The sequence below is a fragment of the Halichoerus grypus genome, chromosome 13 (genome assembly GCF_964656455.1).
Source record: "Halichoerus grypus chromosome 13, mHalGry1.hap1.1, whole genome shotgun sequence".
Lineage (NCBI taxonomy): Eukaryota > Metazoa > Chordata > Mammalia > Carnivora > Phocidae > Halichoerus > Halichoerus grypus.
In genome coordinates this window covers 88480316-88501976 of record NC_135724.1, presented here as the reverse complement: position 1 = coordinate 88501976, position 21661 = coordinate 88480316, and the positions used below count along the sequence as shown (strand labels likewise).

General features: G+C 54.0%; 2 protein-coding genes across 3 annotated transcripts; both read right to left on the bottom strand.

The window, feature by feature from the left end:
• Nucleotides 1–97: 97 nt before the first annotated feature.
• On the bottom strand, nt 98–3731 carry B3GNT4 (UDP-GlcNAc:betaGal beta-1,3-N-acetylglucosaminyltransferase 4). Of its 2 annotated transcripts, none has more exons than XM_036085038.2 (2): nt 3671–3731; nt 98–1326 (listed from the first exon to the last, which is right to left on the bottom strand). In XM_036085038.2, exon 2 carries the CDS (start codon nt 1316–1318, stop codon nt 245–247), a length of 1074 nt encoding a protein of 357 aa, XP_035940931.2. In that variant the 5' UTR covers nt 1319–1326; nt 3671–3731; the 3' UTR covers nt 98–244. The 2 variants fall into 2 exon arrangements, with proteins under 2 accessions (XP_035940931.2, XP_077917158.1); XM_078061032.1 differs by lacking the exon at nt 3671–3731 and adding an exon at nt 3131–3520.
• A 174-nt stretch (nt 3732–3905) lies between these two features.
• On the bottom strand, nt 3906–21438 carry LRRC43 (leucine rich repeat containing 43). The gene is made up of 13 exons (XM_036085035.2): nt 21301–21438; nt 19660–19920; nt 18505–18615; nt 16951–17090; nt 15252–15490; nt 14456–14643; nt 13645–13871; nt 11831–11972; nt 11521–11679; nt 11230–11415; nt 10854–10890; nt 10687–10731; nt 3906–4058 (listed from the first exon to the last, which is right to left on the bottom strand). The coding sequence occupies exons 1-13, from the start codon at nt 21391–21393 to the stop codon at nt 3934–3936; spliced, it is 1953 nt and encodes a 650-aa protein (XP_035940928.2). The 5' UTR covers nt 21394–21438; the 3' UTR covers nt 3906–3933.
• Between the last annotated feature and the right edge of the window lie 223 nt (nt 21439–21661).

Genomic DNA, 21661 nt, shown 5'->3' with positions numbered 1-21661 from the left:
GGCTCCAGGAATCCCCCCCCCCCCAGCACCCGAGTTCTGGCAGCATTCACTAAGCCAAATGTGGCTCCCATTCAACACATGCTGGGACCAGTGAAGCCAAGTTTCAGTGTTTTTAATCAGAGTTAGCAAGGTTGGGGTGGGGGTTACAAAAATGAAGTCAGCATTTCCTGTAGACCATCAGGGTCAAGTGTCAAGGTTCTCAATTTGTCATCATGACAGGAAAATCAACACTGGGTCTACTCACTCAACCCGCCCCTCGGAGTCGAGGCAAGGGGGCTGCTGCACACTTGAGCCCCTCATCTGTCACCAGCGCCCACATGGTCCACATCTCGGGGGGGCTGAGGCGGTGCACCAGGAGGAGCCCCCGGTACAGGCAGGGGTCTAGGGGGTCCAGGGGCCGCCGTATTCCAAATGTCTTAAAGCCCGCGTGGTGCATGGGGCTCACCCCCAGCTTCCTCAGGCACATGCCCACAAAGACATCATCGATGGGGAAGAGTTCGGCCTCCTCCACGGCTGCTTGGAGGCGCTGCACGGTGGCTCTGGACATGACATATCCCCCACCCCCGGCATAGGGCGGGTAGTGGCGGGCCCCGTACATGGACGGGGGGATGAAGTATTTGACCTTGGTGTTCCTGTTGGGCAGGGCCTGGCGGATCACGTCTCCCACCAGGAGGTCCCGGGCTGGGTCCCAGCCCTCCAGGAACTCCAGCACGTTGGGGACATGGACGAAGACATCATCATCTCCCTTTAGCACGAAGTGGGCCTGGGGACAGGCAACCGCCACCCAGCGCTGCAAGTGCAGCTCCTTGAGGGTCAGGTTGAAGAAGTCCTCCGCAAAGTCCCACTGCAGGATGTCATCAAACTCGCGACTCTCGTAGGCCAGCAGCTGGGCGGGGGGCGCGGGTCCCGCCACCCCCAGGAGGAACACCAGCTTCAGCCGCCGGCCCCTGGCCCAGCCCCCCACCCGGCCCCACGTGCTGCGGATAGCCGCGCGCCGCTCCACGTGGCCAGGCTGCGACTTGATGGCCAGGAGCAGGAAGGTGTCCTCGGCACAGCCCGAAGGCTCCAGCAACACGGAGAAGTTGCGGCAGTGGCGATAGGTCAGGAAGAGGCGGTGACGGCCAGGCAAGGACAGGGAGACGTTAGCCACCGTGCGGTTGGGGGCACACTGGCTGCGGCGGGGCCCCGGGGGAGACCAGAAGGGCTGGCGGGCCGCGGGGCCCCCCGCCGGCGTGGCCTCCTTCTTCAGGAAGAGCAGGCCGCTGAGCAGCAACACAGCCAGGCTGTAGGGGACCAGGCAGCCCAGCCTGCGGGACATGGCGGGGCCTGCAGGGAGAGAGCAGAATGAGCAGGCCCCGCCCGGCCGCCCCCCAGCCGCGGAGTCCCTGCTGGCCGGCCTGTCATTTACTCTTAGCTCATCGTCTGGCTCTTTCCAGAGTCCCGCTCCCCGGGGACAGGCCAAGCACGTCTGCGCCAGCCCTTGCCTTCTGCGGTCCTCAGAAGGCTCTCGTGAGCTGGCTCCCCCAAAGGACTTGCAGGGCTTGAACCCGAGGCACCATGGGGCGCCTGGCTGGTTCAGTCAGAAGAGCATGGGGCTCTTGATCTCCGGGTGGTGAGTTCGGGCCCCACACTGGGTGTCAAGATGACTTAAATTAACTTAAAAAAATAAAAAAACCAAAAACCTGAGGCACCACAAGCACTTTCAGCATTTCCCAGGAAACTCCAGTATCTTCTCGTGAAAATGGCAGAGCTAGTTGTTTCCAGTGAAATTCATTCTAAGCACAAAACCTGACATTGAGGGCCCTTGAGTGTAAAATCAAACCATTACCCCCCCCCCAAAAAAGTGTGCACTCTAATGTGTTGGTGGCAGGCCCTGGGTTAGGTCTGCCCGCAGGACAGCCCTGGGCACTACCCTTAGAGAGTCTGCTCCTCCTGAGAAAGGCAACCCCAGAACCCGTCCTTCACGTCTGCCTCAAGTTTCTTCCCGCATCTTGGAAGGTTTCTTGGAGTCACTTAAAGGGGGGTTTTAAGAACAAACCCGTTGCACAGAAGAGCAGGAAGGCAAGCAGGAAAGCCGAGACCTGTGCCCGCTGCCTGCCCTGCAGCCGCCGTGGCCCACCCCTACCCCGCACGCGGCCCTGGTTCTCTCTCAGCAAGCCCCCCAGCAGGACCGAGAGAAGGCCCAGAAATGGAGGCCGGGAGAGGACGTGCCCAAGATCAAGGGCAGCAAAGCCAGGCCTCGAGCCCCTCCCCTTCACCTCCGCTGCATGTGGTCCTTATCCACCAGGCCTTCACTTCCACCCAGTCCACCCGCAGTCGCCCCATCCCGGTCCCACACCGCTTCGGGCCGCCGGGGATGCGGAGGCCGCCACGACCGGCAGGGCCGCGGAGGAGAGAGACCAAACAAAACCAATCCCGACTTGAGACGGTGCCGAGAAGAAATGGAAGCAGCGTAAGGGAATGCAGTGACTGGGGAAGAGGATTCCAGCCTGTGGGGGTCCAGAAAGCGCTCCTTGATAAAGGACATCTGAGCAGGGGCTGAACGGAGGGGCCAAACCGCAAACACCTGGGGGGGTGGGGGGGGAGGGTGCCAGGCAGCGTCACGGAGCTCCCGGAGTCGGAGCAGGTGCGACGGCCCTGCGGCCAGGAGCGTGCTGCGGCCGGAGGAGGAGGGGCAGGGGCAGGGGCAGGGGGAGGAGGGGCAGGGGGAGAAGGCCGACACAGAGGGCCCCGGTGAGGGGCGCGCGGCAGCTTGGGTTTACTGTAAGCTCGGGACAGACCCGCTGGAGGACTCAGCGGAGGCGGCGACAGCAATTACACTGCTTGCCAGGTTCCTCCTGCGGCGGCTTAGGTGATGGATCGCGGAAGGGCAAGCGAAGCAGGAGACCAGCGAGGAAGCGGCTGCATTCGTCAAGCGCACGCCGCAGCTGGGACGGGGGACCGGCGCCGGGGCCGCCGCGCGGGCAAGCGCGAGGGCTTCCAGCTGCGGGCGGGGAGCCTGGGCCCGCGGCGCTCCCGCTGCGCACACCGCCCCCCCCCGTCTGACCCAGGCCAGTTCCCCCCACCCCCCGGAAAGACTGCGGAGCCAGGCTCCCCACCGCTCACACGACTGTGAATCCGAATTCAGTACCTGCCCCGTGTAGGTCTCCATACGGTGAGCCCCCAGGAACCCGGTTCTTAACCCCGCGTGGGCTTCAGCGAGGGCACGACCCCCCTGCAAGTGTGCTGCCGAGTCCCAAGGGTCTGCAACTGTTTCTGGGGGCGGGGGGGGGGAACAGCCGTCTCGGGTCCTGGGGGCTCGGCGACCCAACACGCTACGATAAGGGAAAGTGCCAAGGGCTAGTTCCTTCCACGCGACAGCCTCTAACTGGCTGTTGTGGGGGCCGAAGGCCGGCGGGGTCGTCGGAGCAAGGAGCAGGGGCCCCGCGGCGGACACCCCTCCCGTCCACGAGGCCCGCTTCCGGCCGTTCGGGCCCCGGCGGGCGAGCAGAAGCCGAGGGGCAGCAGGAGGCCGCCTGGCCCCGACGGCCCACCGGGGGAGACGACCCCGCCGCCAGACCCAGCGTCCTCGCGGATGCGCGGGCCCCTCCGGCCCAGGGAGACGCGCCTGACCCCGCAGCGGGGGCCCCAGGCGCTCCCGGGCCCGCTCAACCCGCCCCTGCGGACCTACCTGAGCCGGGACGCGCGGCCAGGGACAGGCGAGGAGCTCGCGCAGCCGAGCCGCGACCCGGGGCTCTAGCCTCGCACCGCCCGCTCGGCTGGGGCGGGGCTCCGGGGCGCCGCGGGACCCCTCCCACACGGGGCTTCGCGCACCCCCTGTGCACCTGCGGGCGGAGAGGCCGCCCCGCGCCCCCTGCCGGCCCCCCGCTCCCCGACGCGGCGGCCGCACGGACGCGGAGCCGCGGTGGTCAGAAGAGCCTTTAATCCGGCGCCCTACAGGGCGAGCTCCCGGAGCGCCTCCTCGGCCGAGCGGTACTGGGTCAGCTGGATCTGCACCTCCACCGTCAGCGGCTGGGGCTGGTAGTCGCTGTCGTACTTCGGAGCCGCAGATTTTTTTTCTGAGAAATAAAAACACGCGTATGTGAGTCCCGAGAGACGTGCGGGCTGCTTCTCGGCCGCCCTGGACGGGCTCCAGGCGGAGCGCGGGTTGGGAATCCGAGATTCCACCCTCGGGTCTTAAGCGTAGGGAGGAACACAGCTAAATCGCATCTCATCACATCACTGAACAAGGCGCGGCTGTGTGAGCCGCAAGCTGAACCCGCGGCTTGTCTGGGAGCACCGCCTTCACTTGCAAGAACACTGACAAACCGCGGTTATTCAGACGTGAATATTTGGCAGGTTATTTTCTAAAAAGCGAATGAAGTCTGGCATTTCAGGGAAAACGACGGAAAGCATTTTGATAAATTTATAACATTTGAGCTTTCAAGTAGAAATTAGAATTTTGGAACACTGTATCTGCCACCATGAACCTAACAGTTTCCCGATACTCAGAGACTCTTCTAATGATATGGGTGCTGATAAAGAATGTGATTTGTGGAATGTATAATGAAATGTGTCAACAGTTGGAAGATCTGCATAACTCAGTGAACCAGTATTTTACAAATAACCAATGCCTGATGTTACAAATTGGGCATGAGTAAGACAGCCTTTCAAAATGCAATGAAAAAAAAGGCAATGTAGACCAATGGATTTTAACATAACTGACTACGAAAAAATGCATTCATATAGATTGTTTTCACTCTGTAACAGCCTTTAAAAAAACTACTAGTTGTCAAATTTGACATAATATCAAAGAAAAATATCCAGTTATTTGAAAACCTATTTTAACATATTCCCTTTTACAGTTACATGTCCATATGAGATTGGATTTTCTTCATACACTTCAAACACTGCAACACAAGAGATTAACAACAGAGGCAGCTATTCCAATGCAACTGTCAATTAAGCCAGACAGTAAAAAGATTTGCAAAAGTGTAAAAAAAATTTGAGACCATCTTAACCCTGTGGCTTGATCATAAATCAGATGTCCATATTTGAATGGGTCCTGAAGTCCAGCAGTGTATGTCCTTTGTTCTTTTTCAAAGCTCTTTTGGCTGTTCTAGGTCCTTTGAATTTCCATATTAAGTTTGGAATCAACTTACTGATTTCTACGAGAAAAAAAAGTCCCCCTAGAACTATGATTGAGATTAGGTTGAATTATAGATCAATTTGAGGAAAACCAACATCTTAACAATACTGAATTCCCTATCCATATACATATTTATCCCACCATTTATTTAAGTCTTTGATTTCTCTTGGCAACGTTTTGTAGTTTTCAGAATACAAGACTTCCACATCCTTAGTCAGGTTTATCCCTATTTCATATTTTTCAATGCCATTGTAAAAATTCACTATCTGATTGTTCATTGCTAGTATATGGAAATACATTTAATTTCTTGAATACTGACCCTGTATCCTACAGCCCTGTTAAATTTAGTTTTAGAAGCTTTCCTTTTCTTTAAAATTTTATTTATTTGCGAGAGAGCAAGAGAGAGCTTGAGTGGGGTGGAGGGGCAGGGGGAAAGGGAGAGGGAGAAGCAGACTCCCTACTGAGCAGGGAGCCCAATATGGGGCTCCATCCCAGGACCCCAGATCTGACCTGAGCTGAAGGCAAATGCTTAACTAACTGAGGCACCCAGGCAACCCAGAAACTTTTCTAATATAGGCATTTAGTGCTATAAATTTCTCTATGAATACTGGCTTACTTAAGTTTTACTATTTTTGACATTTTATATTTTTATTTTCATTCAGTTCAAAATACTTTCTAAATTTCCCTTTTGATTTCTTCTTGGTCCATGGGTTATTTAGATGTGCGTTATTTAGTTTCTAAAAATTGGGAGATTTTACAAATATCTTTGTTACTGATTTCTAATTTAATTCCACTATGGTCACAGAGGATAGGGTACTTTGTATGTCTTGAATTGTTTTAAACTTATTGAGACTTTATTTATGGCCCAGATTATGGAATATCTTGGTTCTGTGTGCACTTAAAGAATGTGTATTTTCATGTTATTGGGTGAGGTACTCTATAGATGTCAGTTACCTCAAATTGATTGGCAGTGTGATTCAAGTCTCCTACATCCTTATTGATTTTCTGTCTATGTGTCCTATCAATTACTTAGGGAGGTATATTGAAATCTCTGAATATAATTTTGGATTTGCCTATTTCTCCTTGTAGTTCTATCAGGTTTTTTTTTTCCCCATGTATTTTGAAGCTCGATTATTAGATGCATACATGCTTAGGTTTGTTCAATCCTCTTGACTCCTTTATTATTATGAAATGACCCTCTTTATTCCTGGTAATATTCTTTCTCTGAAGTCTATTTTGTCTGATATTAATAGTTGCTCCTTTTTTATTAGTGTAAGCATGAATATATTTCTCCATTTTTTAATATTTTTGTATCTTTATATCTAAAGTGGATTTCTGGTAAGCAGCATGTGGTTGGGTCTTACTTTTTTATCCAATCAGAACATCTCTGCCTTTTAATTGGGTGTTTAGACCATTTACATTTAATGTGATTATTGATATGATTGGGTTTAAGTCTACCATCTTGTTATTTGTTTTCTATTTATCTCACATGTTCTGTTTCTTTTTTGTTTCCATCTCCTTTTAGATTAACTGAATATCTTTATGATCCCTCTTTTCTCTCATTTGTTGGCTTATTAGCTAGAACTTTTTGTTGTATCATTTTAATGGTTACTTTAGAGTTTATAATAAATATCTTTAACTTATCGCAGTCTGGCTTCAAGTGATATTATACCACTTCACATAGAAATAGGAACCTTACAGTGATACACTTCCATTTCTTTCCTTACTCCCAACCCTAGCCTTTTTGCTGTTGTTATACATTCTACTGGTGTTATAAGCACTGCAATATATTTTTTCATTAAACAATTAACAATCATTTAAACATACTTAAATACTAAGAAAGGAGTCTTTATATTTAACCACAGTTACCATTTCTAGTGTTCTTGATTTCTTTGTGCAGATCCAGATCCATCTAGTATTTTCTTCTGCTTAAAGGACTTCTTTGAACATTTCTTGTAATACAAGTATGCTGGTGATACATTCTTTCAGCATGTGTATGTCTAGAAAAGTGTTCAGTTCACTTTTGTTTTTGGAAGATATTTTTGTTAGGTAAAGAATTTTAAGTTGATAGTTATTTTTCTTTGAGTGTTTAAGAAGTCTTTCACTGTCTTCTATTTGGTATTTTCCTGATAAGACTGCTGTCATCTTTAACTTTGTTCCTCTGTCTTTATCACTGATTTTAAGCTGTTTTAATACTATCTAGCTTGGTTTAGTTTTCTTTTTTTTTTTTTTAAAGATTTTATTTATTTATTTGACAGAGAAAGACACAGCGAGAGGGGGAACACAAACGGGGAGTGGGAGAGGGAGAAGCAGGCTTCCCGCCCAGCAGGAAGCCTGATGCGGGACTCGATCCAGGGACTCCAGGATCATGACCTGAGCCGAAGGCAGTCGCTTAACCAACTGAGCCACCCAGGCGCCCTTGGTTTAGTTTTCTTCATGCTTCTTGTGTTTTGAGTTCACTGAACTTTTTGGATTGGTTTATTTATAATTTCCATCTAACTTGGAAATGTTTCAGCAATTACTTCTTCAGATATTCTCTCTGCCTACCCCACTCTCCTTTGGGGACTCCAACTATATGGACATCAGTTCCTTTGAATTTGTCTCAAAATTCACTGATGCTCTGTTCATTTTTTCCAGCCATTTTTCTGAGTTTAATTGTGGATAGTCTCTACTGCTTCCAGTTTACTAAACTTTTTTTCTAAATTGTCTAATATGCCATTAATCCCAGTAAATGTATTTTTAATGTGACATGGTAGTTTTCATCCCTAAAAGTTTGGCTTATAGTCCATATTGCTACATACCACCATCTTTCCTTTAGCTTCTTAGATATATGGAATATAATTATAATAACTGCTTTAATGTCCTTGTCTACTAATTCTAACATGTATGTCATTTCTGAGTCAGTTATGATTTATAAATTCTCATTATATATTGAATTTTCTCCTTTTTTTTGCATGTTTGATTTTTTTTTAATTGGATGGCATATGTGAATTTTACCTTGGGTGCTATTTTTTTTTTAAGGATTTTATTTATTTTGGAGAGAGAGAGTGCGTGTGAGTGGGGGGAGGGGCAGAGGTAAAGGGAGAGGAGACTCTCAAGCAGACTTCACGCTAAGCACAGAGCCCAACGTGGGGCTTGATCTCATGACCCCGAAATCATGACCTGAGCTGAAATCAAGAGTCTGATGCTTAACAGACTGAGCTACCCAGGTGCCCCACCTGGCGTGCTATTTTTGTATTCCTTACAATATCTTTGAATTTTGCTTTAGAACATGGTTAAATGTGATCCTTCCAGGTCTTGTCCCTTCCTGCTCAAAATTTGTAGGGTACCCCAGGGTGCTGGGCTCAATCCTTTTCTCTGTCAACATAAGCACACATATTTTCATGGTTTTAAATACCACCTATAAGCTGATTTCATTCATTCAATCAATGTTGATGGCCTACTAGGAGCCTACTATGCTGGGGACTAGGGATTGTATGACTTTAAAGAATGCAGGGGCAGCCCCCACACACACACACTTATAGTTTCAGTGTAGTGGGCAAAATAAAAATAAAACAATTACATGGATTCATATCTCTATAGTTTGCACGGTGCTGAGTACTATAGAAAACACTGGATTCAGGACACCTGGGTGGCTCAGTTGGTTAGGCATCTGCCTTCAGCTCAGCTCATGATACCAGGGTCCTGAGATCAAGTCCCTCATCGGGCTCCTTCCTCCATGGGGAGCCTGCTTCTCCCTCTACTTGCTGCTCCCCCTTCTTGTGCTCTCTCTGACAAATAAATAAAATCCCTTAAAAAAAACCCCAAAAAACAAGAAAACAAAACCCATCGAATGCTATGAAGAAAAAAAGGGAGCCCACCCTAATCCAGAGGATGAGCTTCCCTGAAGAAGGCAACTGAAGCTGAGATCTGGCAGATGGAGTAGCTGAGTAAACAGTGACAGATAAAGTATGCCAAGCAGAACTCTCAGGGGCTTATAGAACATGGAAATCTGGATTTTGTGATGCAGCCAGCAGGAAGTCATGGAAGAAACTCCAACAGGGGAGTGACTCAGCCAGACTTGCAAACACGATCGCCCTGGCGGCCGCGGGGGAGCCGACAGAGTGGCCGTGTGGGAGGAAGGAGGTGCAGCAAGGTGGCAATGGTGGTTGTCTGGGGTGGTGGCAGAGGAGATGGAGAAGGCATCGGGAGACAAGGGGCAGGAGAGGGAAAGGCTCTTGGACGCTCCATACACTTCAACTTCACAGGTGCAAAACCAAGCCGAGCCCCGGGTACAGCTTTGCAGGCCCCGGGCAGAAGCCTCTCCTGCCCCCCCTGCCCCCCAGTCACTGTCGGACCTGTCCCCTCCACACCACCTCTGCCGTCCATTTCCACGTCAGGCCCTTAGCATTTCTTGCCTATACATTGTTTTGCTTTGTTTAGGTGAATTTCCTTTCATCGAGATAAAATTCTCATAATATTCAACATTTTAACTATTTTTAAATGTACACTTCTGTGGGTTTTAGTATATTCACAACGTTGTTCAACCATTCCCATGATGTAATTCCAGAACATTTCGTCCCCCCACATGGAAACCCTGTACCCATTAGCAGTCAACCCCCTCCCCCAGCCCCCACTGATCTACTTTCTGTCCCTATGGATTCATCTGTCCTGGGACATTTCACATAAACGGAATCAAACCCTATGTGGCCTTCTGTGACTGGCTTCTTTCCTCGCCATCATGTTTTCAAGGTTCCTCGGGCTATACACGTGCCGGGCTTTGTTCCTTTTCAGCTGCTGAGGAATCCCCGTTGTGGGGAAATGCCACATCTGGGCATTCATCCACTGATGGGCCTTGGGCCGTTTGCACTTTCCGGCTGTCGGGAACAGTGTTGCTCTGACCTGGCCTTACACTTCGCAGCAGCCTCCCAGCTGGCCCCCTGTCTCCTATCGCTCCTTCCAAGCCAGCCGGTTCTTTCTACAGCTCAGATCTAAAGCTTACCTATTGTAGACACTTCAGTGACTGCCCCCTGTTCACAGAACAAGCCCAGACTCCTCGTTGGGCAAATAGGACCAATGACCTGAAACAGGCACCAGACTGCTGGGCCAGAAGGACCCTGGGCCAGGCCCAACGCAGCCCCCTCTCCCACCTCACCTGCCTCCTACCCCAGGCTGCCTCTCCTGCCCTTAGCATGACCTGCAGCAGCTGCTCTTGTCTCGGGGATTCAGGAAAGAGGGAGGGTTGGGTCCTTAGGGTGGGCACGGCCTTTCTGCTGCCCAGAAGATAGGATTCTCCGTCCTTCCATTTCCTTGGTCCCAAATCAGGCTGATCCTTCCCCAGGTCCTGCTACGGTCTGAATGTTTGTGTCCCTGCAAAATTTACACGTTGAAATCCTAATCCCCAGAAGTGATGGTATTAGGAGATGGGGCCTTGGGAGGTGAGGAGGTTGTGAGGGTAGAGCCTCATGAATGGGATTAGTATCCTTACAAAAGAAGCTCCAGAGAGTCCCCGTGCCCCTTCCACCACGTGAGGACACAGCAAGAAGGGGCTGGCTATGAGCCAGGAAGAGGGCCCTTACCTAACGACGCTGCCACCTTGGTCTTGGACTTCCCATCCTCCGGAGCTGCAAGAAATAAATGTCTGTTGTTTATAAGCCCCCCAGGCTGTGGCTTGTTATCGCAGTGGGAACAGACTAAGGTCCTCAGGAAACATCCCCCGCTCCCGGTTACCATCATTAGATCTTACCCCTTTTAGCTTTCTTGTTCTTGTTCTTCTTTGCATCCTGAGAGAAAGAACCAGGACAGGAGAGGCTTACTGGAGTTGGGGGATACTGGGGAAGGGGTGGCTGCAGATCCCGCCGGTGGCCCAGGAAGGGGGGGCAGGTCTCCCAGGGAGGAGCGGGCCTGACCTGCCCACTGGCTGGACTCCTCACACCTGAGAAGACCGCCCACGGCGTTGGGCCCGTAAAGCTGGGAGCTGGGCGCCACCGCACGGCCGAAGGAGAGGCCCTCCCCGCCCCTGCCCCCCCGCCCCCCCCCACCCCGTGCCTCTCAGGGCCCCGCACAGCCCTTCCCTGCCCAGCACTGTTTCGGTGGGGACGGGTGTGGCGGGGCCCCCGTACCCTGAGAAAGGTCAGCCTGTCAGTTTCCAGGGTGCGGATCACCCCGAAGTTGCACACTTCGGACACCAGTGGCTCCCCCACGAGCAGGGGCTCCAGGGCCACGAAGCCGCTGCCCAGCACCCGCAGGATGGGCGGGTCCTGGCGGAGCTCCTTAGGGAGCTCCTTCTTCTTGGACGCCTTCTGCTCCTGTGGGGAGAGGCGGGGAGAGTGGATGTGTCCCCGGCAGGGATGGGGCCCAGAGCGCCCCCGGCCACCACGACCGCCCCCGGCACCTGGCAGCCCAGCCGGTACCTTCGGCGCCGTCTCTTTCTCCCCTTTCCCGGCCTTGTCCTTCCCGTCCTTTCCCTTCTTGTCTTTGTTCTTCTTCTCCTTCTTGTCCTTCTCCCCTTTTCCTTTCTTGGCAGGCAACACAGTCTCGACGGGCGGAGGCACCAGAGGCCAGGAGAGAATCTAGGGGACGGCGAGGTGGCCGCGAGTGACAGCAGGCGGCTGGGGGCTGGCTGGGATCTTGCTGGAAAGGCGCTGAGGTCGCCAATGAGGCAGCAGGGCCCCCGGTGATGCCCTGACAGGAGCCCGGAACACGGGAGCCCCGGTCACCCACCTTCTCCTCCACGATGGTCACGGTGGTCCCCGCCAGCAGGAAGGCCTTGAGGGGCACCAGGTCCCTGAGCGTGTGGTGCATCTCGTAGTTGCAGGGGATGACATCAGCCCAGGGCTTGCGGACGGTGCTGAAGAGAACTGTCCTTGGGGAGGGCAGAGGGAGACAGGGGGGCCGTCACCCGCGAGGCCGTGGCCGGGGACCAGGGCGAGGCCTGTGAGGAGACGTGCGCACAGCGTGATTACTGCCCGATGCCATTTACAGAAAGGTCGAAGAGAGGCACCCGAGTTCATGGTGTTAGCTGAGTTGACAGTGACCCTTAGGAAGGAGGGAGGGGCCTAAGGAGTCTTCGGAGGTTCTGCTGTTTCTTGTCAAGGGCAGTGGTTGCCTGGGGGCCCTCATCATTTGGCTGTAAGGTGGATACTTACTCCGGATATGTGGGTTACATTTGAATCATTTATTTTTTAATAAAAGAATAGAACAGGTCTGTGTGTCCAGTGCCACATGCAGAATCAGCACATTTCGAACTGAGACACAGAATATGAGTTCATTTTTTGAGAAAAAAAATTATAGGAGTATGTATGTTCGTATATATGACCGTGTAAGAAGAAACAGGGAACTAGATGCACAAAACTATTCAGAGTAATTCATTCTGGGGCGCCTGGCTGGCTCAGTCGGGAGAGGATGCAGCTCTAGATCCTGGGGGTCCTTAGTTCAAGCCCCACATTGGGCATAGAGCCTACCTAAAGTAGATAAATAAATAAAAGGGTAATTCACTCTATGGGATGAGTTTGATGGATGCAGGAGGAGAAACTTTTATTTTCTAATTGACATATTTTTTAAGGCAGAATCATTTGTGGTTCTATTGTGTGGTTACTATTTCCAAAAATTCAACAACAACAACCACAGCGACCAGGACCACAAGGCTGGGGTTGACCAGGGAGCCTGGCCCGGGGCTGGCTGGGGGCTCCCCCTCTTCTGACAGCTGGGGTAGCCGCCTCCCTCATTCTGTCACCCACGGGAACTCAGCACAGGGGCCCACAGCAGCCCCCTCAGAGTCTCCACAAGCCTGAATCGTTTACCCTCAGTGGAGGTGAAATAATTAAAAAAAAAAAAACTCTTTTAGCTTCAAGAGAAACTCGCTTTCCCAGTTCCGTGAGGGCATCGGCAGCAAAATCTGCGTGGGGCGAAAGCTCAGTTCATTAGAACTCAGTGGCCAATCCTGTTTTCGGGGCTCTGGCCCGCAGAAGAATCAGGTGGGGCCACCAGCTGATAGCAGAAGTTGGCAAACCAGGCTCCATGTTTTGAAGTGAGTTACCGAACCAGTTAACGGAGCTTCAAGACTCAATGAGAAGTGACTCTGAATTCTTGTGCAATTCTTCATCATCGAAAAAGATTCTTTATCAAATAAGACAACATGTGATACGCACGAGGTCCGTGAGGGGGCCTTCGGAGGGTGAGAAAGCACCGCTACTCAGGCTGCGAGATCCACACCACGTGTCAGACGCCAGAATAAATTCCAGAAGAATTAAAAAGTTAACCCGAGGAGCTTTTCAACTCCGAGGGCGGAGGGAGAGGGCTGTCCCTCTCTCACCTCTGCGTCCACTACGAAAGCCCAGCATTCAGAGCAGCCGAGCGTCCAGGGCAAAAGGCGCAGCTGCGCTCTGGTTGGTGGGGGGGGCTCCCGGGGCCTCGACCCCCGAACCCAGCCGCACCTGCGCGGCCACCGGCCCAGAGGGTCCCCAGGGGCCGCTGGCGGGCCGAGCTGGCGGGCCCCCCGGCTCCCAGGCCCTGCTCCCCGCGGCCTCCGTCCTTACCCTGGGGAGGGGCAGAGCCGGGGGTCTATTCGCGGCCGCAACTTGGCCAGCTCCTCGGCGGAGTCGGTCACCGTGGGCAAGGGCCCCGACCCGCCCGAGGCCACCGAACTCTCCAGCTCTCCCGACTCGGTGGACAGCCCGGACTCTAGCGAGTCTTCAGCCTCCTCGAAGACCTCTTCGGGAATGTCCTCGCCCAGCTCTTCCAGGCTGGGCGACGGCCTGACGATCTGCGGAGAGAGCCAGACGCCCGCGCCCGGCGCTGTGCGCAGCGTTCTCCCCGCGCGCAGTGCGCATGTGCGTGAACAGGTGCCCGCGCCGCCGTGAACTTGAAGCACCAACCAACGCACGGGCTTGGGCAGGACGTTTAAAAAAAATGCCCATCTTGGCCCTTCTGAGAGGCCTATGATAGGAGTAAGAACGGTGACAATTTCTGCAGGAGTTAGGCTGTCCCCCATCTCTCCTGGTCGGATGATACCCTCGGGTCTGCTCTCCGTGAGAAGGGCGACGGGAGAGGAGGGGAGAAGCATGGGGTGGGGAGCAACCAGCCTGGCTGTAAATGTTGCTCCCTTGTGAGGCCGTTTGCTCGGATTTCAAGGGCAAAGGAAGGAGGTGAACACAGGTGAGTAACTGGAGCTGCAAGAAAGGGGCTGAATAGAGCCGCTTCCCTTCTCAGAGTAGGGTGTGAACCAGAAAGCTCCGAGGAAAGGGGTTTTCTGGGCCCCAAGAAGCGGTTCTGCCTGCGCAGGAGACCCTGGGGAGCCAAGTGCAGCGCATGCGCCCCAGTTCCCGGAGCAGCCCGCGGGGCACGCACCTCAGCCAGCACGCCGCCGTAATCACTTCCTTCTCCTTCTTCGTCTTCCACAAAATCGTAGGTCACGTAGTAGCTGTAAGTGATAAAAGGGCCTTGAGGCCCCGGCTCCGGGTCCAGGATAGAGGTGTCCAGAACGCCCTTGACGTTTCCAATAGTCACCACGAGCTGGGCCTCACGGGCCAAGAGGTCTGCAGGGGGAGGGGGCAGAGTGAGGGGGACAGCAGGGGGGGGCAGGCCCAGCCGGTTCCCTGCCGGCGGGGCTGAGCCTCGAGGTTGGCAGACTTGGGTTCAAATCCCAGTTCTGCGAAGTTCAAACAGTGATTTGGAGTAAGTCCCTTTTCGGTAAGATACCGCCCTTAAGCCTTGTTTTCCGGATTTGTGTAATGTGAACGATAGTAGCTGCCTTTGCAGGATGGTTACAGATGAAGAATGGGTGTTCCCTTAGCGCAGCCTGCACACGGGAAGCTCTGATGACCCATGCTCCGTCACCCTCACCTTGGGAAGGCTCTGATGCGGCTTGCGGCATGGGCCACCAGGGGGTGATCTCAAGCCATCACAAAAGTAAAGAAATTGATTCAAAGAATGTTTCCTGTTGGCCTAGGATGGTCTCAGCCTCCTTACCACTTCTGTCCCCAAATCCCAATTACAGGGATCAAAAAAATCTGGGAGAGAACTGTGCCCAAGAAGGTGAGCTACCCCTGACTAACTGGGGAGCTGCCGGGACAGGCCACCCAGTTCCATGGTGGGCCGGTGAGCAGACGCCAGCCCCTCCCCCCTTGCCCATCCGCTCCCTCACCCCCACTGTGGCTGAGCCCCCGGAACTGATGCTTCTCACTGGGAGACACGGTGATGTCGTCCAGCACGCAGAGCCCGGACAGGCTGTCGATGGTGAAGCCCCGGTAGTAGGGCACCAGGGCCAGGGGGTTCCCCTGCAGCCCGAGCAGCCGCAGGTGTGGGAGGGTGCTGAGGCTGGCAATCATGCCCTGCAGGTCCGTCAGGTCATTGAAGCTCAGGTCCAGAGAGATGAGGTTGGGCCTCGAAGGGGAGCAGGGCCATCCAGGAGTCAGAGGCAGGGTGAGCGTGGGGATGGGGACAGGCAGCTGTGGTCACGTGCCGGGCCCGCCCTGCTCAACACCCCCCAGCACCCCACGTCCAGGACAGACAGCAGGCCCATGCTGAGGGTGGGATAGGAGCCCCAGTCCCGACTCCCAAGTTAGCTGCCCTTGACTCAAGTTTGCCCCCCTGTTGAGAAGCACCTCTTGGTTCTACTATCCCCTCCCCCCCCATGACACTGCCATCCTCAGTGTGACAGAGAGAGGGCCCTGGTCACTTCCTGCCTGCAATGACTTCCATTTACACAGATCTCTTCTTCTCAGTTAAACTCTTGGTACCGCCCAGAGATCCTGATACAGCATTGTTCATCTAGAAGGTTCTCAACAAAGACTGACAGTGGCAAGGAAGACAGAAGGAAGCCAGTGGGGAGGAGCAATGGGTGGGGTAAGAGGGGCCGGTAAATATGGGGACGTGGGAAGAGGGTGTGTGAAACTTGAGGGGTCCAGAAGCTGGAGGACGCCTTCCAAAGGCCCCACTGGCTCATGGTCGTAGGAAGCCCTGTGATTCATGTCTTGGGGGCACATGAGTGAAGAAGAACATGCCAGTGAGGACAAAGGAGGCGCCCTCCATCCCAGTCTGGAGGAAAGGGCCAGGAAGGGGGGCACGGGTGCTCTCCCCACTGCACAGAGCAAACTGGTACCAGCTCTGACACAGCAGCAGGAAGAACGCAAGGGGCATGTCATCAGCACATCATACCCTCCGGTCTCCAGCGGACTGAACTTGGGCACCTCCCCTCCCCTCCTGCCCTGCTTTCCCGGCCCCGGGCAGCCAGTCAATGGGAAACACCCGAGAAACACATCTCACGAGGTCAGCCCATGGACCTTGTCCAACGTCAGCCTTCAAGAAGACTGGGAAGACATCAGCAAAACCGATCCGCGAGCAGGGTAGCCTCCTCCGTGAATTTCAAGGCAGTGAAAGAGGTTTTTTATGAAACTCACACCTGACATGAAGCAGGTTACCTCGGTTTAGAGGAAGTATGTTTTCCAAATAAAAAATCAGAACACACGGTACTCTGGCCATGGCATGAGTCTACAGACTTTGGGTGGTTACAACTGGTGTGGGGGTCTCCTGGCAGCTAGTGGGTGGAGGCCAGGGATGCCACATGAGACAGCCCCACAACCAACCGCTGCCCACTCTGATGTCGGCAGCCCCGCTCTAAAAGCTTCAAAGCGAAAGGTCTGACCCACTCCCGCCACCTCTTGTAATCCTTGCCCTGCAGTGGGAGGTTTTGCTTATTCAGTCAGAGACATGAATCCTAGGTCTGGAGCTGACAGCCAACCAGCAGTTATTATAGAAAAGAGCAAAGCTGAGTTCTTCAAGGCACCCCCCAAACCTAAGGCTTAAGCCCTTCTCTCTCTTTCCATCCCCGGCTCTCGAGTTACCAGTGATCCGCGGTGACATACAGACTTTCCAAGGGGCCCAGAAGCTTGTTCTGACCCAACCCCAAGTGCTGGAGAGAAGGGGGCGGGCTAGCGCACAGACACTCCAGACTGCTGATCTTGTTGCCGTAGAGCTCCAGCACCTGGGAGGAGCAGAAAGAACGGGCCTGTGAGTCCATCCGTCCTCCTCCCTCCCTCCCTGAGAAACAGCGGGTGGAACAGGGAAGTTCTCATACCAGGCTGCCCTGCGCCCACCCGGACTCCCTTTAAAATATGGGGGAAAGGGGCGCCTGGGTGGCTCAGTCGGTTAAGTGTCTGCATTTGGCTCAGGTTGTGATCCTGGGGTCCCAGGATCGAGCCCCACATTGTGCTCCTGGCTCAGCGGGAGCCTGCTTCTCCCTCTCCCTCTCCCTCTCCCCTCTCATGCTCTCTCTCACTCACTCTCTCAAAATAAATTAAAAAATAAAATATAATAAAATATGGGGAACAAATATTTCTGCAGCAGGTGTTGGAAAGTTTCTTTTCCTTTTCTGAAGGAGACACGTGGAAATTCGGCATGGGAGGGGATGGTGGAGTGGATGGGGACAGGCATAGCAATGTGGCAACTGCCCAGCCCACGGCAGCCTGTCTCTGGGAAAGCCAAAGGGCCCCTGGCTGGAGTAAGGACTCACTGGAGGATAACAGAGCATTCTTGGATTTCTGCTCCGAGGCCTCGCCTGGTTTCTTCCTAGGCCTGGCACTGAGCCATAGTTCTGAGTCCCTTCTGCCACAAAATCTATGAATTTCCACATTTAATTTAAAATTGAGACCATTTTGGTTGGTTCAGCAGAAAATTCATAATAAAGCCCAGGCTAGCTTTTCTTAAAATGATTTTTTTTACTGTGGCAAAATATTTATGATTTGCCATTTTTCCTACTTGTAAGTGTACCATTCAGCGGCGTTATGTGGGGTCCCATCATCATGCAGCCAACATCATCACTCCTATTTCTGAAAGTTTTCATCACCCCAGACGGACGCTCTGTGCCCATCACAGTGGGTACCCGTCGTGTACCGCAATGACTCCCCATCGCCCTCACCCCTGCCCTAGTAACCTCTGCTCTGCTTTCCGTCCCTGTGGATTTGCCTCTCCTAGATATTTCGTGCAAGCTGAATCACCTAATATGTGACCTTTTGGGTCTGGCCTCTTTCATTCAGCATCATGTTTTCAAGTTTTATCCATGCTGTGGCATGAATCATTCCTTTTCTGACTGAGCAACATCCCACGGTATGGAGAGACCACATTTTGTTTACCCACTCATCTGTTGATGGACATTTGGGTTGGCCCCACTTTTGGCTGCAAGAATCTCAGTCCCTGCTTTCAATTCTCTGGGGCATATGCCTAGAGATGGCATTGCTGGGTCACACAGAAATTCTACTTTTTTGAGGACTCTGGCCTCCCTTTCCAAAGTTTGGCATACAGCCACACTGGCTGAAGCTTCGGGTGGCAGGACAAGGCAGGGGCAGGGTCTCTGGGCTGCGCCAGAACAAGGATGCTACATGGAGCCTGGCCTCCTTTACCTTGAGGGTTGGGGGCAGGTTGATGGCGTCGATCTCCTTGATTTGATTGGCACTCAGTACCAACTCTTCAAGTTTCTGAAATTTCAGGAGACCTTTATCCACCAGGCTCACCTGGAAGGGAAGGGGGCAGGAAGCTAGGCGCTCTCGTGGGCGAGGCAGCTGTGGAGCAGAAATGGGGTCCACAGGAGGACAGCGACAGCCACTTCCCTTCCTGAGGGAGTCACGTCGCACACGCCAACCCCCGTCCTCCCCCTCACCGACCTCCTGAGCGGCTCCCCTGCACATCCCACCAGGACCCCTGTGCCTCGACCCCGGCGGGGATCTCTCACCTCTTTGCCCTCACCCCGCCCCCCCGAGGTGTTGCCCAACTTCCAGCTCAGTGTCCTGTGTCCCCTGTTGGACTGTGAGCTCCCAAGGGCAGGGATGCCATGTTCTTTGCTGTCTACCCCTGGGCCACAGTGGCCCCCGAGGCTGTAAGGAATCGCTAGCTGACGCCCAGCAGGGTCAGACCCAAAGTTCAGGGGTCCATCTGTGAATCTTCAGGTGTCTGTGGCCTCAAAGACATTAGGGCCCTTCCTGGTGACTGTGCCAGTCTGCCCAGGTTTGAGGGGTTCCTAGGACACAAAACTTTCAGAGCGGACACTGGGAAGGTCCCAGCAAATTGGTAGGAGTGGCTCTCACTCCTCATGCCTGGTACTGTGTAAGTTCACAGTTTCTCTGGGGAAGGAGAAGGAAAGGCAGGAAGGCTGCAGTTTGGGGCTCTGTTATTTGGTAGCAGCGAAGAAGCCTTTTTCATAACAGAAACTAATGTGATACCATGCCAACCCTCCCTAACCCCAGGTCCCCACAGTTTAAGTAAAACCAATACAGACACTTTAAACGTCTCTTCTAGGACCCAGGAGGGCCGACTGCAGGGTGCACCGGAAGTCAGCTCTACAAGACACACCTGGATGACCCCCCTCTCAAGGGGGTGAAGAAAGAAGACACCAACAAATGAGCAGCTGGCCCTGCTTGGTGGGGGGACTGGTGAAATCAATTCGGGGGGCACAGCTACCTTCCCATCCTTCCTCCCACGTAACACTGAGGACCCACCACTAAGGACTGAACAGTTCTGTAGGGCGAATGGCCTCCCCAGCGGCAACACCCGGCTCTTACCTGCTTGTCCACCACCCGTAGGGACCTGAAGTAGGAGTAGAAGAAGGTGTCTTTGAGCACCAGGGGATTCTGGATGGCCAGTTCTCTCAGAAAACGGTCCTCTGCACTGGAGCCCTCCAGCAGAGCCCAGGGTGAGTGGGGACTGCGGACCAGGCCCAGCAGTGCCTCCACGGTCTCCTCCCCAGGGTTCACGGCCTCCTCCTCTCTGGGGACCAGCTCCTTCCATGTTCGCCAAGTTCGAGGAAGAAAGCGTGACTTATTCTGCAGTGGTGGAGGTGGAGAATTAAGCTACTCAGTCACTCAGCCCCTCTCAAGGATTCGAGACTCCCCAAATAGAGCAGATCGTAAGATAGGACAATCAGGGATAAAGAGTTTAGACGTTTAGACAGTGAGTAATCAATAATTTTGACTGATTATTAGCCACGGATAGAACTACAGACCGAGAACTACATTCCGGCCTTTAAGAGTTCACTCAAGCTGAGAACCTTGAAGAAGCAGGGGAAAGCAACCAAACATTTCAGAAAGATTTATGTACTAGAAGCTAGGAGGTGCGAAAGGCCCTCTGGGGGATGTATTAACCAAGGAAAGGTTTTTGAGGACGAAGTGGCAAGGCTGGAAAGATGAATTCAGAATTGAGATGCCAGTGCATGATGAAAGGATGAGTCCCAGAGTTGACTTTCTCCCAGCCCTTCCTCCAGGAGACTCTTGAGAGACATCCGTGAAACCTCAAAGCTCTGCATGGATGCCAGGCACACACAGAGGTGCGCAACAATGTTTGTTGATGAAACAAACACATGATTTAGTTCCTTGATTGGTGTCTCGGTGTTCTCCTCTATGAAAACGGGAACACTGACCTCCCCTTAGCCCCTTACCAGTGTGGGGGGCGCCAGCTTTTCAGCAAGTGGGAGGGAAACATTCCAGACCCCCAAGATATTCCTGTGCACATCTGAGGGGCGGCAGGTTGTCATTGTCATGCTCCTCATCCCCAGCAGGAGCACCTAGCTGATGGGGGGGGAGACACACCTGCTCTAGTCCTCCTGAGCCACCACTTGCTCCCCAGGGAGAAGCCTTGGAAGGGAAGTGTTTCTGGCCTTAAGACACAAGGAGACAGGAAAGGAGGGAGGAAGCCCCTTCTCCCAGACCCACCAGCCTCTGCAGGCCTCAGAACAGGGCCTGCTCAGGACCCTGCGGCCCTGGGCCTGGGGGCTCTGGCTATGTGAGATCTGGGGCACCTGAAGGTCCGAAAGCTCTTGGCCCAGGCAAAGGCTCTTCACCCCAAAAGGGGCCTGGTGTCTTTACCAGATTGAGAAGCCCTACCCCAGGTCAGCCTGATGTGCTCAGGTTGGGGGTCCTGCCCTCCTCTCTGGGTCAGGCCCACAGACGGGGTGGGGGAGGGGCGCCGCGGGGGAGCCATCCCGTCGGCCCCAGCAGTGTCCCAGCCCGCACCCCAGGTCAGCCCGCTCCCTAAATGCCCAGGTCCAACCCCCCATCCCCCGGCTTCTCCAGATCAGCCACACCCTGCGGCTGGCGGCCCCTCGGCCCCGCCCCACCCCACCCGCCCCTGGTCAGGCCCGTCCGTCCCCCCGATCCCCGAGTCCCTCGTCGGGCCGCCCCCCGCCCGCCGCCCGCCGCCGCCCGCACCCAGCTGCCGGTGCCGCACGGGAACTCGCGCAGACACAAGCGTCTCAGGTGCTCCCGGACCGCGGCGCTCAGGGTCGCGCCCGGCTTCTCCATGGCCGCGCGACCCCCTGCCTAGCCGGTTGCTAGGCAACCGCCGGGACACACGCGCGTGCGCGCCAGGGCCGGGCGCGTGCTCGTCCCGGCGGGGGCGCGCGGCACGCAGGCGCTCCCGAAACCCACGACTAACAGGTGTCTGCGGACTTTTCCCCACCGGGAATCCGAGACCTTGACTCGGGCGGGGACGACCTGGGTTTTCTCTTCTGACCCATCTGTGCTCGCAGCTGTAAAATGGGGTAATAGTACACTTCCCACCGCCAGCCGG

Excerpts from the sequence above, each read along its gene's own strand:
- LRRC43 (XM_036085035.2), bottom strand. The coding sequence starts at position 21,393 with ATGGAGAAGCCGGGCGCGACCCTGAGCGCCGCGGTCCGGGAGCACCTG. Across the intron at positions 18,616-19,659 it reads TACGGGTGGTGGACAAGCAG|GTGAGCCTGGTGGATAAAGG; the intron begins GTAAGAGCCGGG and ends CTTCCCTTCCAG. Across the intron at positions 17,091-18,504 it reads ACCTGCCCCCAACCCTCAAG|GTGCTGGAGCTCTACGGCAA; the intron begins GTAAAGGAGGCC and ends TGCTCCTCCCAG.
- B3GNT4 (XM_036085038.2), bottom strand. The coding sequence starts at position 1,318 with ATGTCCCGCAGGCTGGGCTGCCTGGTCCCCTACAGCCTGGCTGTGTTG.